Raw genomic sequence first — 17,059 nt, 5'->3', positions numbered from 1 at the left:
CCATGAAAGAGTTCACAAAGCCAGTAAAAAAAAGAAAAATCAAAGAGCTCAGGGGCATTATGATAATAGTTGTCTCAAGAAGATATCGCTTTATAGATTACTTCCAAAGTGTCCAAATACAACTCAAGACTGCCCGAGTCATGGTCTTACAACTTACCTTTATAAACATAAACCGACAAGATTGATACTGTGTTCATTGAGAGCCTTACCAGGTCTGCAGATAAGGTTGCAAGACTTGTAGAGTCGCAAGAGGCTGCACAAGTATAGGTCAGGCTTGCCAAAATGACTGACGTTAATTAAAAATATAGTGTTGTCCAATCAGCAAGGTTTATAGACACAGCTAGACTTGCATGGATAGCTAGGCTTGTGGCTCAGATTCCAAGATTCTGGTGTGACGCATTCTACAGATCTGCAAACTGATTAGCCTCAGACCAATAAGATCTACCCAGCTACCTGAAATTTCATATTGTCGCTATTCCTCCAGCTGAGCCCTCAACTTCCACTAAGTCACTTTATAATAATAATCTACTATGTATAACCCTTAGCAGAGCTACCGGGGGTGCTATCTAAATGATCTGCAGAACTATCTATCCACCTCATCATAGTGTAAATGGCTAGTTATTGTTAGTATTAACTAGATTATCTTGCTAATGCTGCTTAACGTAACGTTGCGCCGAAATTGCGCCTAGACTAAGTATTACACGGCTTCTATAAACCAGTTAATAATTCTGCAAAGACCAGAGACTTGCCTACCTACAAAGTTTAATATCAACTTATTCCATCTTATTACTTATTCGATCTTCTCAGAGACACGAGCTTAACAGTACCATCTTATCTATTAACTAACACCAATTCAATTCCAATCAATGTCCTAAAGAGCGATTCCGATTGATAATACCAATTGGTAACAATATGCATTTGTCTCAAGATGGACAGCCGGTTCATGGACTGGTGAAAATAGTGTTGCAGTCATCAGCTGGAACTGCACTTAAGTTGCTACTCGGCCTTCTTGTGGTTATACGATTGGAGCTGCACCCATGCCCTCTTTGTTGAGATTCTGGCGACATACTATTGGGATCCCTCTCGAAGCAGCGTACGGATGCACCGAGTTGGGAGGGCCTACCACGAGGACTGATAGCTCTTGCGACCGGGAACTCAAGGTAGGTCATGATTGAAGTCTACTGATATGTATTGAAGTCACTGCTGATGTATCTCATCTAGTTCAGTATCGGAAAGCCATCACCAGGTGTAGAATTGAAGCTCTCGGAAGGGAGCGAAGGTGAGATTCTCATGAAGAGTTCGCTATTGTTCTCTGGGTCCGTTGTCTCTGACTTTATGATTGGTACTTGCTTATTAACCTTTCCAGTTATCTTGGTGATGAGGCCAAGACTAAAGAAAGTATGACGGCGGACGGATTCTTCAAGACCAGTGACTACGCTCGGCGTGTTGGTGATGAATATGTCATGGAAGGCCGAGTGTCGACCGACTGTAAGTTTAGCCAGCCCTCTTCGAAAACAATGCCAGTTAATCAGCTCAAGTTATTCGATCTGGTCCTTTTAAAATCCCAATTGTTGAAGTAGAAACTCGCCTGACTGAGCTATCTTTCGTCACTGAGGCTTGTATTGTCTCTATCCCTGACCGAGATGTGGGCAATCGTGTCGCAGCACTTGTTAAATTTAGCCCAGGCTTTGATGGTAATCTTGCGATTATACGCGATGCTCTCTCAGAGGATCTAGCCCTGTACAACCTTCCCACAGCACTTCGAGTGTTGGCCCCAGGTGAAGTCATCCCAGCGACGGATGCAGGGAAGGTTGTTCGACAAAATGTTGTACAGCAGTATTTTACACCAACAGGTGACTATGAACTTGCACCAAGCGTGGAGGTATGGGATCTAAGTCAGAAACAACAGAAAGCTAAGGCATGGGATTGGAATGGAGTGCAACTAAGTCCGCAGGGGTTACAAATGTAAATTTCTAGGTACTTTTTTTTATTTTTATAGCTGTTATAGAGGTGCCTAAAGACGAATTAAGCAACTGGTCCGTGCGTCAATCGTCACTTGACCGTTGTTTATCAACTTTCGCGCTCCGCATCGACCGGTTGAATCAACAAAACAATTGACATTTCCGATAAACTCTCGTTCATAATCGCCATACCCAAAGGTTTACACACCTTATATATTCAACAAGGATAGGGATTGAACAAGGAGCTGCGCCGTAATCTTGGAACATTTTGTCACCGGTTGACCCCGCGACGATAACGACCAAAGACACCCCACGATCAATTTCATCATGGCTGCCAATCTCTCTACATACTCTGACTGTGTCTCATCACTGCGCACATCTCTCAAGTTTCTCGAATCATCCGTTGAAACACTCGATAATGGCGTCTCCGACTTCCCACGGCTCGTCAATGTCCTCAAGACCGTCCGCGTAAGCATCCTCGTCTACATCATACCTCGAACTCTTGTGCTAACATATCCCAGCATTACGAACTCATCCCCCAACCCACACTCACAGCAGCCGAATCATCTCTCCGCGACGAAATAGGCCCTTATATCGCCCTGCTCCTCGCCCGCGCAGACTCCCAAATTGAACGCCAGGAACGCCGTATCGAGACACTAAAAGCCCGCGCGGAGCTGCAGCAGGGACGTCTATCGCGCCCAGACGACAACTACGACGAATTCGGTGGCAAGTCTAAGAAGCAAAAAACCGGCAGTCGTAAGCTCACAACAGAAGAGAAGCTCCGTGCGAGAGCAGTTCGGCAACGCAAAGAAGCTTTACGCTATGGTGTGGAACGACTGGAGCTTGAGGTGCTACAGAAGGAGAGAGAGCTCAGGAAGAGACTGGAAGGACGATGAGTCAAACGCATTGACCGATTCAGAAAGTAACCTCGGTCCAATTCATATTGGCAACAGTTGAACTTGACTTGTGCGGCTCAAGTGGAGGCGACGCATCATGCTTGACACACAAAAGCCGCATCGCATTGATCGACGCGCAATCCGGATGAGATCGGCGTCGAGCATGTGCCGGCTTCATCGACATTGCAAACGCCGATCCTGATAACGATAAGCTTTGGTAGTAATCTGCAGGCCGAGGCATCGTGTTCAGAGTTCAAGGCAAAGCCAAACGCAAAACACCAATGGCTGGTTGAATCAGCTTGAACACGAGTTGTGCCTGTCTAGTCTCGGAAAGGCTAGTTCTGGGACTGTTATTGATACCCCGTTTTTATTCTTTTCGACGAACCTGCCACGCGTTCCTGAGTAGAACCTTAACTCCTCAAGCGAAGGACCCAGTAGTTCCCGCCAGGTGCAGATCTTAAATTAGCCCAGATTTATAATATCACACAGCAAGAGTCGGTTCGCATTCCAATAATCTTCGTGTTTACTAGGTCGAGAGGGATGCTTTGATCCGTTCTCGTTGTAGCTAGCTCGCTTGGTACTGTTCATAACTGCACCTGACTGACCCATATCTTTGACCAAATACAACACCTTCTATACAAAGCTCAGCCCGCCTGCTGCTCTACCTATGCAATGCATTGTGTTGTACTTTTGTCTTTGTGGGTTTGTTGACTCGACGTTGCCAGCGGCCATGTCGTTGCTTCGCCAGACGGGGGTTAAACAAGGGGCCGAGTCAAGTCTCGTGATTCTCGGGGTAATGGATAAAACAAAGAACAATAATTGAGGAAAGTAGAAAAGAAGACATTCAAAGTGAGAAAGAACTGCCTGGTTGCAGGCGCCGTGGTCCGGTTTATAACACAAGGGGTTTTGTTCGTCCCAAATATACTCCATCCAACATATTTCCCATCCCAGTGCTGAAACCAAATCGCCGAGTCGTGACTCTAAAAACGTTAAAATGCGACAAACAATGAACGAGCAGCCCGTACGTGGGTCTGACGGTGTTCGATGGACGCAATATTGCGTCTCATCGAACGGGTATCCCAGGGAATCCATGCATGGATCGTTGCTCATAACAGGATGAGGTAGTTGCTGGGTGCAATACCCGTCTCGCCGCTCTCCTTGCGTGCTTGCCACCACCTTCCGCTAACGTCTGACACCTCCAAAATCTCGTGCTTAGAGAAAGAGATCTCGTTGGCATCGTCGGGGTTGGCTTCGTAGCTGTAAATAGCCTTTGCCCGGTAGGGGTATTCGGTGGGTGGCACGACCTCGGTGTCGTTGCCTGGAGAGTGGCCAGGCTTGGATTGCGGTGGTTGTTGTTGCATACCGGAGTTGGTGTAGCTTTGGGGAACTGCAGAGCCGCGAGGTCCGGCGATACCACCGACAGGTGAGGGGTTCTCGAAACCGTTGAGCTGGGCAGAGGTGTACATTTGAGGAGGCTGGACTGAGTTGGAAGTCTCCGGACGACCACCGTAGGCGTTCATTGTCGATCGGTGAATGGTTGTGGATTCTTTTGCGAGGGCGAATGAGTCAAGGAAAGCTCGAGGAGTTGAAGATGGGTTGGATCCGAAGTAGAAAGTCCAGATTACCTGCATATTGTTAGACGTGCGGTTTAATTCAGAATGAAGCATGACTTACAATAACCATGGCTAGCAGAATGAAGCCAGCTGAGGCAGCCTCACGTGCGCCGCTGTTGGAGTAAAGAAGCTGGTTGATACTCGATGAGACCAAGACGATGCCGGCAGCGAGATAACCGGTAACAGCGACATGATAGGTATGGACTGCATCGCTTCCGATCACAACAAAGACGCCAGTAATCAAGCAAAGGCAGTAAATGCAGCTCCACCAGACAAATGTAGGAAAAGGGTCGTTCTTAGCGAGGTCGTCATCGCCGTTTTGTTGTATTCTACCAATAATACAGGAAACAAATGTGATAAACCAGGCAAGCTATAGTGGGTTAGTACAGCGTAGTAGTGAGGCGCAGGGAAGAGACGCACCGTGCTGATGGATAGCGTGGCCAGAGCAAAGGGGTCGCCAAGAATATTGCTCATCTGGATTCCCTTGCGTTGGCCGTACATTCTTGAGTTGTCCATTTTCTGAAGCGAGGGAGAGCTGAGAGAGTACGATGGCATAAGAACGATATCAGCCCGAATGGCGATTTGAGGTTGGTCGCGAGAGGAGAGAGCGAATCTTTTGTTGCAGCGGATTGGTTGTCAGGCAGACGTGATATTGTAGAGATGCTACCGGAGCATTCGGCGGAAGTAATGCTATGGGTGAAAGAGAAGAAAGAGGCTGTGCTTGGAGTCGATTCGTTGTGGTGCGATGTAAAGCGAAGCAGTGTCGATCTTCTGTAATGAATTCGGCAGTCGCAAGACGCAGCAGATGGTCGCGATAAGTCGATAGAGAAATACGGTAGTAGTAATAATAATAATAGAATCAAGTTAAGGAATAGAAAAATGAGTGGAATGATCCAAGGCCCGCGGACAAGATAAAAAACAAAAAAAGAATTATCTGTTGGTTAGGCGGTTGGGATCAGTGGGAGGGAAGAAAAGAAGGAGAGGGCGGAAATGATTGAATTGAACTGAATGGAACGGTTTGAAATGGGAAGAGAATGAACAGATTGGATGGATGGGATGGGCGGGATGCGCTGTCTGCGGGTGGGAAGGGGGAAAATGGCACGCGGAGACAAGGGGCAGCCCAGAATCCAGTCCAGTCCCAGTCTAGTCCAGTGGAAGACCAGGGCAGGGGGAGTAGATTCTCTTCCAACGGATACAGAGCACTCAAAGATGCTTGATACCGTAGTACTGTAGTTGAAGTGATTGGTCTTGGCGTAAAGTATGTATTGTCGTGTAACACAACTATTGAATGTGTTGCGAGGTTGAGAATGTCGGATGAATATTCGGTAGTAGGCAGTAGCAACAACAATAACAACAAAGCCAGCCGTGTGCAACTCGCGAGAAATGCGCGCGGTTGGCAATAAAAACAACACCGCAGCAGCGTAACACAGCACAACCAGTCAGTGGCTGTTCAATTCGGTTCCAGGGCTGAACAAAAAGCCACCACACAGCCGGGACGAATAAGAATAAAGTAAGATCCCTTTTGGTAACCAGACCAGTAAAAAAAGGTACCCGAACCGGATCTAGGGACTGTAAAAAAGGTAAGGTGGTAACGGATCTTATGTGACACGGTCACAAGTAAGACGGGATAAGCACGGAATCAGGGGAATTGAAGCACAGCCAAGACCTGTCCCAGCAGTAAAAGATTGTCCGTATTTGGTGAATGTGTAACAAGGAAGAAACAAATATATCAATCAATGATACAGGTAGACAAGAAAAGAGATTTGGTGTTGAGAAAGAAAGGGAAACAAGCACGTCCAATGGTAAATAGAAGAGATGAGGGTTCTGAAGGTGCGTGCAACCGTCCGACCGTAACTTGCTTGGCTCAGGACAGCCCAGGACAAGCTATGGATCGGGGAAATGAAAGGCTCCTGCTGGTCTGGGATGCTCTGAGCAAATCAAATGACGCCCGAGAACCCCTGTAAACTGTGGCGCTTCGTCTGTTCTTTGGCGACTATCGATAAAATAGATTGGATTTTACTTTGAAGGGTCGAGGAGTCGTGACAGGGTGGATTTCTATGACAGTAAAGTAAAGAGGCGGGCGTCTTGAGAAGCCGAGTCCGTAATTGGATTAATTGTATTGAGGATTTTGATGGTCTGTGATTGTTTCGTTTCGATTTGGTGTATATCCCGTGATTTATTGGTGTTGCTTGTTTACGGTATGTACTGGTTGTTGTAGTAATTTCTTGAGCATAAGACGAAATAAAAGAGAACAGCGGAAGCTGTGTCTGGAGGATGCCCGGACACCATCCAACTTATCTACAGTAGCCATCCATTCGCAAGAATGGCTCGTGAAAATTCCGCTTCCAATAATGCAAGATAATGCCTTGGTGACTCCAGCCTTGGCTCAGTGCCCAGCCCAACCCAGCCTATATCGTCAAATCGGAGGTAGGCGCCTTTGACAGGAATTTTTTATGACTCGCAATACCTTGCATGACATTCAATCTGTGGCTGCAAAATTATACATGCCTTTGACTGTGGTGGATGCGTTCTCTTTACCCCGTATTGTTTGAGGTTTGACCAGGGCAGAAACGAAGGTAGACTATTGGCTAGCTGCAAGGGCGAAGGTCATCGCAGGAGTTTCATCGATGCCGCTCAAGCACAGAGCCACGGCTCCCCCGTTTATTTAACATCCAGCCGATACATACTTTAGCGGTTGCTCGCGTGTGCGCCTCTTCAAAACATGTTTAGACATTCTTCATCATAACGTGGCTGGTACCTGACACTCTAATTTGAGACATGAACTGCCTTTTGACTCTGTCCTGTGGCTGTCTTCCAAAGAGACCATGCTTTTAGACCCAGATCTGTCTGATATATCGCTCGCGATTGCTTGCATAAGACCCCAGCAACGGCAGGTGATCGTTCACAACGGCTCCGTTGGATCGACACTGCTTAATTCGACCAAGTAATTGATCCGTGCGAGTGATATATGTCATACAGTCCATCTTATTCTCTATCATTCCGCTCTCCAAGAATTTAACCATCACCTGGAACCGCAACTCTTTGATCCGCCGTAGTGCCTCATGTACTATGCAGTACGCTCGTATCTTGGTCCTCACTTGTGACCGGCTGCCTCTTTACCCGCTGAGCTCTGACAGCCTTAGAAACACATTTTCATCCCATCTTGTGCCACTGTCCGTGCCTTTTCTCCCTCTGCCTGAGCCTGTAACTATGTTTTCGTACCAAAGCCTCCATTCTCTTTGAAACCGCCTCTCCCCTGTTCTCAGGGCGGGTCTCTTACCCCTGGAGCCGTCAAAACTGAGGAGCGAATCGCAAAGCTACCATTCTCCGATCTTGACCACCGCCATGGTACGTATTTACGAAAGTCTCTTCTTTTTTTTGCCTCTGTCACATCGACGCGTGGCTGTGTCTTTGTTCCCACAAGATCGACTGCGCTATTCGGCTGGTCGCTTCGTCTTGAATTGACATTGACACTGACAGCGCAGCATTGCTTGTGGGGAATGCTCCATCAACAGGAAAAAGCTTGGGCTTTGTGGCATTGTCCTAACGGTTGCTGGTGCGTCGCTGATCATCTGAGTCCCGTGGAGCTAGCAAAGCAAAGCCCAGACTGGCTGCAACAACTTTTGCTTGGACCTCTGTAAGTGATGTTTTGCGGTTTGGAGAAACATGAGTATGCAGCACGAATTGTAGTGCGCTCTGCATCATGTTTGCACCGATTGGTTCGTCATGTTAGTTTGATCAAGACAGTCAATATTGTGATTTGTGATGAAACTGGACTACGGAGTTAGCGGGAGGCGTCTATGGTCAACCGATGCCAATTCCAAGCTTAATAGATCTAGAATCTATCAAGAATTACGACGGTCCCTAAAAGGTTGAAGAACACTAGACTAGTATTCTATTACCGACCGGAATTGGAGTCTTGCCAGACGGAAAAGCTTTGATAGTGTATTATATGTGTGACATTAGAACTCAATGTTTCATACGCACGTTGGATTTGACACACCAACTTGCTCGGTTTCAGATATTTGATAAAACCATCAATATCAACAAAGATCTGGAGTATTTGAATTATAAAAGAAAGGTAAAGCCCGCTGATTATCATGATAAATAGCAAGATATTGTATTAGTGCTCAGATGATTCATCTCATAAACAGTGTCTATGCACAGTTACCTTCCTGGAAACTCGTATTCTTGATATGTCTAGCTTTGGCATTGTAACTATGGCATACATAGCACCATTTCCAAAATGAATACTGTCAATATACAGTTCTTATCTCTACTAGTATTTCCTTGTGTTTCCTAGCAGAGTTGGTCTGACTTCACTGGTTATGTGATGTATCAGCCGAGACGTTGTTGAAACATGGATCATATCGGATCCGGGGCAACGAACAGCTTGGGAACACCACCTCTACGGAATATGAAGTTTCAAGAAGGCCGTTCTTCATCGTTCCGACTGACGTTTGTTTCTATCCCAGGGTTAAAACACATGTGAGACTGGTCGTCTTACGAAGTAAACATGTGCTGGTTACGATACCAAGTCGGCATCTTGGATTCCGAAACAGTCCTCACACAGTTACCACCATGAATGGCATGACGTAAAGAACTCTCGAGATTTGTAATCTGCAAGATATAGTGATCGTAGATCCACAATCAAGTCCATGTAGAGCTTTGACACAAACGATCTATCCGCTGACCTGACTTCTTTGAAAGTCTGAAACCCAGCATATCCTGACATGTGAAGTCAGGACGAACGGGTGGAGACAATTTGCTGTAAGTGAAGGTGTAAAGAAACAAACGACAGTGGGGAGGAAAAGAAAAAAGAAAAAGAAAAAAAATTCCACACTCTATCAGCTTTCTCGCTGGCGAGTAGGTGGATGCCAGGGGCTGAGAGTCACGTCAAGTTTACATACTACTCAGCAGACCAGACATTAATAGAGGAAACCGTATTGTGTGAATGATTCTATATTGAATTGTAAAGTAGCAGCGGATGAGTTTTGAGGGCGGCGATGTGGTCTTAGTTGATCGCGTGCTAATGTCTTCATGTTAGTTAGTATTAAGACATGGATAGCAGCTTGTCCAACAAACAACACATACATCATACCCAGACCATCAGCCAGTCGAAAACACAAATGCTCCTTTAAATAAATGCGCCATATGTGAAAGTGTTTGTCTGGATAATTTCTCTACAAATAAGTCCTGGGCTTTATGCAATGTCTAATCTGGGGTATCTTCAATACGTATGTCTTCATAACTCATCTTCAGCCTCCTGCTCCCGCTCCGCCCTCCTCACTTGCCGCTCGACAAACTCTACGCGAGACTCTATATCTGCCATCGCCTTTGAGTTACTCAGAACTCCCGTCTCGTACCAGGCTCGCACGGCTGATTCGCTTCGCTGTCGGAGGTCTGCTATCTCAGCAGCTTGGGCGGTTTGCGTCGCCTCAATCGCCCTCATTCGATCCTGTAAAGCTACAAGAGCTGCACTATCTGCCGGGTCGGGGATAGGGCTGTCCTTGATCGCGGTAAGGGATGATAGAGTGGCAGGGAAAGCTGAGGCCGAGGAAAGGACAATGGATTGGAGAGCATCGATGTCGAGTTGCGATGGAGGTTCTGATGGTTCGGGTGCGTGAAAGAAATCAGGGTTGGCTCGATCTGCAGAGGATACGTAAGCATGGGTTCGAGCAATAAGCTTTGATACAACATACAAATCTTCATAAGCTCATGGTAGTCGCGGAAGTCGTATAGGAGCTTGGAGAAGCGCCGCTCAAGTTGGCCGATCTGATCAGTCGCTGACCGATCCTGAGCCAGCGCCGGTGATTGGGACTGGCCATAAAGAAGATGCTCTACACGCAGGAGTCGCGACTGCAGTAGGTCAAGCGTAGAAAGGGTTGTTTCGTCCATAGTGGTGGCCATCGTGACAGCGAGCGCGCGGCACAAGCGCGGGACCTCAAAGTTAAGGTACGGTAAGTAAGGTACTGGTTTGAATGATGGAGTGGATGCGGTCAAGGGCGAAAGTGGGGGGTCAGGAGGATGTCATGAAATTGTGAGACTTGCAGGATCATGGTATTTGTTGTAAGATAAGTTGGGTATTTTGTGAGTATTTTGTTTTTTGGATGAAAGAATTGGCAGACTCCAGAGATAGAGTAGATTCTGGATATTAGTTATAGTCTTATAGTTTTATAAACAGACAAACATGGCTCATCATGAGAACGTAAAGCAACGTTAGTACTGAAGAACATCTAATATTACCATCTAACCCCCCTGAAGCCCTGAAGCTGTTCCCCAGATCAGGATCATGGCTTGTCTAAAAGCCACCCTGATTGGCCATCTCATCTCCTTGGCGCAAAACGATTGGCTATACCAGTCCGGCATAACGCTTCAGCGGCTCCCCCGTTGTTTTTATTTCCAAGGATCGTGGCAGGAGCCGACTGTGTCTGTCAGGAAATCGTACTAAACCATCCATCTCCTGACTGTTTCTTCTTCCTCCTGCATCTAAATCAACCACAACAGCCTCGTTTGGCGCTGGGCTCGTGACCTGACTTGTTGTGATCCGAGTGTTCAACCTTTTGTCTGTCCGCCAGGGGCCTTTGTGCCGTGGGACGGTGGAAGCGCAAGCACTCACTGATCTGATTGACTGACGCAATATTTGGTCTAGGCCTGCCCAGCCTACCAACTTTCCGACTTTCCGCCCCGTGCCTAGTCAGCAACTTATCGGGCTTGAATCCCGAGGAACGCAGCGATAACGAACTTGCATAACTGCAGTTTGTCTTGCGACAACGCACTCATAGCAACTTGTCTACCTGCAAAACAACCATCGAAATCCTTACAACCACCTCCAGCCTCTGCGATCGCGCCGAACAATCGACAACACTATATTCCTTTGTCGTGTTAATGACGAACTACTCTACAATATCTGATGGAAACGCTTCTACAACAAGAAGTGCCGGCGACATGTCAAGGTGAGGAGACCCGCCGACACCGGCCACAGTGATTATCGTTGCTCACAACAGACTCTAGACCTCGACGTCGCGGTCATAAGGATGGTGGCTATGGCGGCCAAGCCACCACGCTCAGCAGTGTTGTAAACCTGCTAAACACAAGTGCGTCCCACGTCGCTTGACCGACCGATATGATGCTAATGTAGGCTTTCAAGTTGTCGGAGCTGGCACTCTTGCCATGCCCTCTGTCATGTCCCATATGGGAATCATGCTCGGCGTCATCCTCATCATATGGTCTGGATTGACCGCTGCTTTTGGTCTTTATCTTCAGTCTCGATGCGCCCGATATCTCGAGCGAGGAACAGCCTCCTTCTTTGCCCTGTCGCAAATCACATATCCCAACGCTGCCGTTATCTTCGATGCTGCAATCGCGATCAAGTGTTTTGGGGTCGGTGTATCATACATGATTATTATTGGGGATCTCATGCCTGGTGTGGTGTTGGGTTTCTTGAGCAATGCTAATAGCGCTCCGTATCTGGTTGATCGCAACTTTTGGATCACTGCGTTTATGCTCCTTATTATCCCCCTCAGCTTTTTGCGGAGGTTGGATTCACTAAAGTACACCAGTATTGTTGCATTGGTGTCTATTGGGTATTTGATTGTCTTGGTGATTTATCACTTTGCATCTGATAAGCATGCCGACCCAGGTAGCATCAGGGTAATCCAATGGGGTGGAGCGATCGAGACACTGAGCGCTCTCCCTGTTGTGGTCTTTGCCTACACCTGTCACCAAAACGTATGTAAACCGAACTTTGCCATTGAACTCAACTGACCTATTTAGATGTTCTCCATTCTGAACGAATTAAAGGACAATTCCCCCAGGAGTGTTGTCGGAGTCATTGGCACCAGCATTGGGTCTGCTTCCTCCATTTATATTGTTGTGGCTATTACTGGCTACCTTACCTTCGGAAATGCCGTTGTTGGAAATATTGTGTCGATGTGTAAGCTTCTCCCCTAAGCTTTGGTAATGATCAAACCGTAACTAACAAGGATAGACCCTACTGGAGCTGCTTCGACAATTGGCAAGGCAGCCATTGTTGTCCTCGTTACTTTCTCAGTTCCTTTGCAAGTGCACCCATGCCGAGCTTCATTGGACGCTGTTCTAAAGTGGCGACCAAACCGCAACTCATCCAACAATGGCCGAACTGCAACACCATTGCTGCCTGCATCTCCACCTGGAGACCACGGGAGTACTGCTCCCATGTCTGACCTTCGTTTCGCAGTCATCACCACCTTTATTCTTACTTTCGCCTACATGACTGCTCTCTCGGTTACCAGTCTTGATCGTGTCTTGGCCTTTGTTGGCAGCACAGGATCAACCTCTATTAGTTTCATCCTTCCTGGCCTCTTCTACTACAAGATCAGCAACCCGGACAGTACCTATCATCAACGATTGGTCAAGGAAGACGATGATATCGACGAAGACTCTTCCACTTCTGACGTGGAAGAATCTGCTGCTCTGGCCCAAAGCACAACCAGTGTTCGCAGTGGTGTAAGCGTCGTTAGCAATGCCAGCACTCGTAGCAACCGAAACTCCTGGCGGTGGCGACGCAAGTGGCGCTGGGATCTCGAACATATTGAACACCACCATCTGCGCAGAATGGCACTTGCTCTCGCCATCTATGGAGCTGTTGTCATGTCTGTGTGTCTCGTACTTAACATTTTCTTTGCTGTCACTCATTAAAATGTTTCATCTTTTTTCTCACGGCCTTATTGGGATGTCATATGTTGGATAAAGGCGTTGCAAAGACGAGGGCATGTGTTGGGTTTTCTCATTTAGCGACTCATCTTCCATAGATAGCTTTAAACGTGTTTAGACATGGTATTGGGTAGCGCTTCAATACAAATAGTAATAGCGACAAATGACTTGGTTGTGGTGATTCAAGCCGTTTCCAACATAAATATATAGTACAGTCTCCTCTGGAAGTACTATGTGCCTCCAATGCCTGCCAAAGATCCCCGATAATCTCTTGTGTTGGCACTGCCTGCTCTCGAATTTTTGCTGGCTCATTCAAATCGGGTGATATCGATCCCCAAACCAACGCCCCGAAATGTCTTTTCATACATTATCATACATCCTTCCAGACCATTGTTGTTTCAGCGAATCTGGATCTGATCCTTCTGCACAACACCCTTTATCTCGTCCTTCTTGGGGCCGAATTCCTTCTTTGGTAGAATGTTGAGCATGGAGAGTAACCGCCATGCTGTGTCCGTAGGCTGTGCACCAACACCGATCCAGTACCTAGCGCGTGCTCTATCGAGCTGGATGTCCTTGTGAAGCTTTCCAGAGTCGTCGTAAGGATCGGTCTTGGGAATCGGGTCGTATGTGCCAATAACTTCGAGCGGGCGGGAGTTACGAGCCGTGCTAGACAAGTTTGTTAGTGGTCTGCGTTCAATCCAGGCATGAATCGATGGGTGAAGCGCACCGAGCGTGGGCAACAACGATGTTGTAAAAGGGCTGATTTCGACGCCCGAAACGGGCGAGACGGATCTTGACAACCATGGCGGCGATATGGGGGGAATTGACGACCACGATTGATAGCAATCGGCCGGGCAAATGCTACTGTTCTGAAGGTTGGGACAATTTCGAAATCGGAATCGGGGTCTAGTTTTGCCGGTGTGGCTGCCCAGTTGCTCGGGTGGATCACAACCGGCGATGTGGCTGTGCCGTAGAAGGGCAGAAGGAGCAACCTGCTGGGTGATGTCAGTCCCTGGACCTTCCAACATTTACTCACTGACGACATTCAGAGACTACTTGGCTTTTACATCGTACGAACTGCTACGCTGATACATTGGTGTTGAGATTCTAACATAATCACATCGAACGCCAGGCAGAATAAAAGATTCAAAACACGCAATGGCTATTAAAGTACGGATAAGTGACAAAAGCTATCCTGATAGCTCACTTACTGACTGCTCCAGACACTCGGAGCCAAAGCTGCTGCTGCTCTTGATCAGGAGCTTATGACCACTGGTGCATTCTCACTCGACCAGCTCATGGAGCTCGCTGGTCTTGCTGTTTCTCAAGCCGGTAAGTTGCTCAATCAACTATGGCTACGTCTTACACGGGACTTTGAGCTTTCTGTTCATTTGAGTTGCTTCAAATGACCTATGACTGTCTGATACGATACTCAGAATGCTGATATCACCAGTGTACCGTCTTCAGCCCCTCGAAAGCGGCCGTAGAGTCCTTGTTGCCTGCGGACCTGGAAATAACGGTATGCCTCTTTGAACAGCTTGTGGTATAAACAACTTAACGCTGTCAGGTGGTGATGGATTAGTGGCTGCTCGCCATCTTCGACAGTACGGTTACAATCCGACCGTGTTCTATCCCAAAAGAAGCAAGAATGACCTATATCAGGTAAGTTTGCCGTTTCATGTAATTTTCACCATTATTTCACCACGGATGATGTCGTGTGGTGTCATCCTGTATCGAGAATATCGCGATTTTGCAGTTGTATTATTTTGCAATTCCTTCATCGTTTGTTTCCTACCACTCCTGCGGGAACCGTTGGATGGCAGTAACTGGCATATTGTGAAATCGATGTATCCAGCCTTATCATCGTTTCTCGTCTCGTTTTCCATTCCTGAAAGCTGAACAGTCGCTGATCATATTCCTAGCGACTCGCCAAACAACTCGAAGACCTCGAGGTCCCTTTCGTCGACGATTTCCCCTCGGCGCTGAAATCGACAGATCATATTATCGATGCGATTTTCGGTATTTTATCCTCGTCTAATAGCAGGATCGTCTGACCGTCCAACTAGGATTTAGTTTTTCAGGAGAAGTTCGAGAGCCATTTCCTGCAGTGATTCAAGCATTGCAGGAGACCAAATTACCGATCACGTCAGTCGATGCTCCATCATCATGGGATATCGAAAACGGTCCGCCAAAGTCTGGGCTCGGTAGCTCCTTCATGCCTACGGCACTCATTAGCCTAACAGCGCCAAAGCCACTAGTGAAGCACTTCAAAGGTCGACACTTTATTGGAGGACGGTACGTACCGGTGTAGTAAGGGCCGGCTCGAGATCACTAACCCCCAAGATAGATTTGTAACTCCGTCCATTGCCAAGAAGTTTGACTTTGAAGTTCCAGAGTACAAAGGAATCGATCAGGTCGTTGAGGTTGAAGTATCCGAGCAGAAACTCTAAGAGAATAGTCGAATTGGCCGTCATTCGAAAATAGGGGGGTTCCAATCACCACCCTTTGTCTCTTCTGAATAGCAAACGTATCACATAATCCGACAACCTCCCCTCATACTATTTGGACAGACTGGACTTGGACACTGCCCGTCTCGCATCATATTCCGGAGAAATATGACGCCTTGCGGACATACAAGTAACGGCGGACGAAATAATTGACAAAATTCGACATAGACGAGATACTCTTTCCCGCAGACGTGGCATGCAGCCGAATGCTGCGTGCACATTTATCTGTGAGCTCGGGCTTTGTCGTTAGAATTCGAATTGGTGATGATCGAGCCGTCGATTGAGAAATGGTAGACCCGCACCAACGACATGGACAATGAATGACGTGGAAGAATGGCGTATAGGTAGAAGCAGGAAAAGACAAGCTGACGATTTGCATAGATGGGAGATGGCAGGTGTGAATGAAATAGTAGTCGCCTTGAAACAGAAGTTCGTTCAAGGTCAACAGAGGACTGATTGATATAAAGAGTGTGGCGTCGAAACTGAAGTCCTGTCTAAGAGACTACAGACGTGGTTGCCAATCGCCACCGAGGCTTAGTGTGTTCAGTGTGCCCAGTGTGTCCAGTATCCAGGTAACCAGGGGGCTTCAGAAGGGGGGTTACAGGGACCCAGCGGGAAGTCAGAAGGTAAAAAGACGAGTCCACGTCAGGTTGGTTGTCTCGGCCCCGGGCGACGTTACCTGGAAGAGTCGTGGCAAGCGAGGGACATGACGACTCTCGGAGACATCGCCGCACTGATGGTACAGGTGCGAAACAGAAAAGGGAACGAAAGTATGCGACGTCGAGGCATTTTGAGGAAAGTGATGTTAAAATCCTGTGCGTCCGATGAGCAACGACTTTTGGTGGAAAACACTACCTTACTCTTACGCTTGTCTCATGAGGGAGTCAAGGAGCCGGAGCATTTGCTCCTCGACCCGCATGATAGGCGGGGTCTACAATGCAGCGCTTGCAAAGCGTACTGTTCGGATAAAGGAACCTCGCACTGGTCCGCTTTTCTTCCCATGCAGAGAACGAGAGAACCAGTTTCTTCAGGAACCATCTCGAAAGTTGGTGCATTACAGTATAGCACAGTACAATACAGTACCTACCAAGGTATCTATCTGATGGTACATAACATTTGTCTGTATGTCAGCATACCCACTGTTTCTTAATGGCAGCATTGATACTGCTGTCATCGATGTTGCCATTGATGCTGCCATTGACCCTGACAGGCCAGCATCGGCCAACAACTTTAATGACGGAGCCACAATTGATCGGCCTTGAATGAACAGACAGGCCTCTCCGACTCGCCAGTCCCTCGCGGCATTGACTAACAAAAAGAGAGATTTGGGAAGAGTCTCCAGAAAACCGAAAAATTACAACGTTTTAGAGCCTCAAAGATTCAAGCGT

At 47.4% G+C, this 17,059-nt stretch overlaps 8 protein-coding genes across 8 annotated transcripts; 5 read left to right on the top strand and 3 right to left on the bottom strand.

Moving 5' to 3' along the window:
• Window positions 1-1,037: 1,037 nt before the first annotated feature.
• On the top strand, window positions 1,038-2,018 carry FGSG_09433 (uncharacterized protein; the record flags this gene model as incomplete). The annotated part of the gene is made up of 5 exons (XM_011330002.1): window positions 1,038-1,160; window positions 1,222-1,316; window positions 1,367-1,488; window positions 1,686-1,965; window positions 2,000-2,018. 5 exons carry the CDS (start codon window positions 1,038-1,040, stop codon window positions 2,016-2,018), a joined length of 639 nt encoding a protein of 212 aa, XP_011328304.1.
• Window positions 2,019-2,288: 270 nt separating this feature from the next.
• On the top strand, window positions 2,289-2,857 carry FGSG_09434 (uncharacterized protein; the record flags this gene model as incomplete). Its single annotated transcript, XM_011330001.1, has 2 exons — window positions 2,289-2,429; window positions 2,483-2,857. 2 exons carry the CDS (start codon window positions 2,289-2,291, stop codon window positions 2,855-2,857), a joined length of 516 nt encoding a protein of 171 aa, XP_011328303.1.
• A 1,106-nt stretch (window positions 2,858-3,963) lies between these two features.
• FGSG_09435 (uncharacterized protein) lies at window positions 3,964-4,971 on the bottom strand (the record flags this gene model as incomplete). Its single annotated transcript, XM_011330000.1, has 3 exons — window positions 3,964-4,482; window positions 4,532-4,840; window positions 4,891-4,971. The coding sequence occupies 3 exons, from the start codon at window positions 4,969-4,971 to the stop codon at window positions 3,964-3,966; spliced, it is 909 nt and encodes a 302-aa protein (XP_011328302.1).
• A 4,721-nt stretch (window positions 4,972-9,692) lies between these two features.
• On the bottom strand, window positions 9,693-10,380 carry FGSG_09436 (uncharacterized protein; the record flags this gene model as incomplete). Its single annotated transcript, XM_011329999.1, has 2 exons — window positions 9,693-10,119; window positions 10,173-10,380. The coding sequence occupies 2 exons, from the start codon at window positions 10,378-10,380 to the stop codon at window positions 9,716-9,718; spliced, it is 612 nt and encodes a 203-aa protein (XP_011328301.1). The 3' UTR covers window positions 9,693-9,715.
• A 548-nt stretch (window positions 10,381-10,928) lies between these two features.
• On the top strand, window positions 10,929-13,149 carry FGSG_09437 (uncharacterized protein; the record flags this gene model as incomplete). Its single annotated transcript, XM_011329998.1, has 4 exons — window positions 10,929-11,567; window positions 11,621-12,201; window positions 12,247-12,406; window positions 12,461-13,149. Exons 2-4 carry the CDS (start codon window positions 11,656-11,658, stop codon window positions 13,147-13,149), a joined length of 1,395 nt encoding a protein of 464 aa, XP_011328300.1. The 5' UTR covers window positions 10,929-11,567; window positions 11,621-11,655.
• A 168-nt stretch (window positions 13,150-13,317) lies between these two features.
• FGSG_09438 (ribosomal protein S16) lies at window positions 13,318-14,011 on the bottom strand. The gene is made up of 2 exons (XM_011329997.1): window positions 13,892-14,011; window positions 13,318-13,830 (listed from the first exon to the last, which is right to left on the bottom strand). The coding sequence occupies exons 1-2, from the start codon at window positions 13,966-13,968 to the stop codon at window positions 13,563-13,565; spliced, it is 345 nt and encodes a 114-aa protein (XP_011328299.1). The 5' UTR covers window positions 13,969-14,011; the 3' UTR covers window positions 13,318-13,562.
• Window positions 14,012-14,203: 192 nt separating this feature from the next.
• FGSG_09439 (uncharacterized protein) lies at window positions 14,204-15,700 on the top strand. The gene is made up of 7 exons (XM_011329996.1): window positions 14,204-14,334; window positions 14,388-14,496; window positions 14,618-14,683; window positions 14,732-14,826; window positions 15,087-15,183; window positions 15,231-15,459; window positions 15,512-15,700. The coding sequence occupies exons 1-7, from the start codon at window positions 14,323-14,325 to the stop codon at window positions 15,612-15,614; spliced, it is 711 nt and encodes a 236-aa protein (XP_011328298.1). The 5' UTR covers window positions 14,204-14,322; the 3' UTR covers window positions 15,615-15,700.
• Window positions 15,701-16,377: 677 nt separating this feature from the next.
• Window positions 16,378-16,933, top strand: FGSG_13580 (uncharacterized protein; the record flags this gene model as incomplete). Its single annotated transcript, XM_011329995.1, has 2 exons — window positions 16,378-16,793; window positions 16,828-16,933. The coding sequence occupies 2 exons, from the start codon at window positions 16,378-16,380 to the stop codon at window positions 16,931-16,933; spliced, it is 522 nt and encodes a 173-aa protein (XP_011328297.1).
• Window positions 16,934-17,059: the final 126 nt, after the last annotated feature.

This window comes from Fusarium graminearum, chromosome 4 (assembly GCF_000240135.3).
Source record: "Fusarium graminearum PH-1 chromosome 4, whole genome shotgun sequence".
In the NCBI taxonomy this organism is placed as follows: domain Eukaryota; kingdom Fungi; phylum Ascomycota; class Sordariomycetes; order Hypocreales; family Nectriaceae; genus Fusarium; species Fusarium graminearum.
This window is presented reverse-complemented; position numbering and strand designations above follow the sequence as displayed.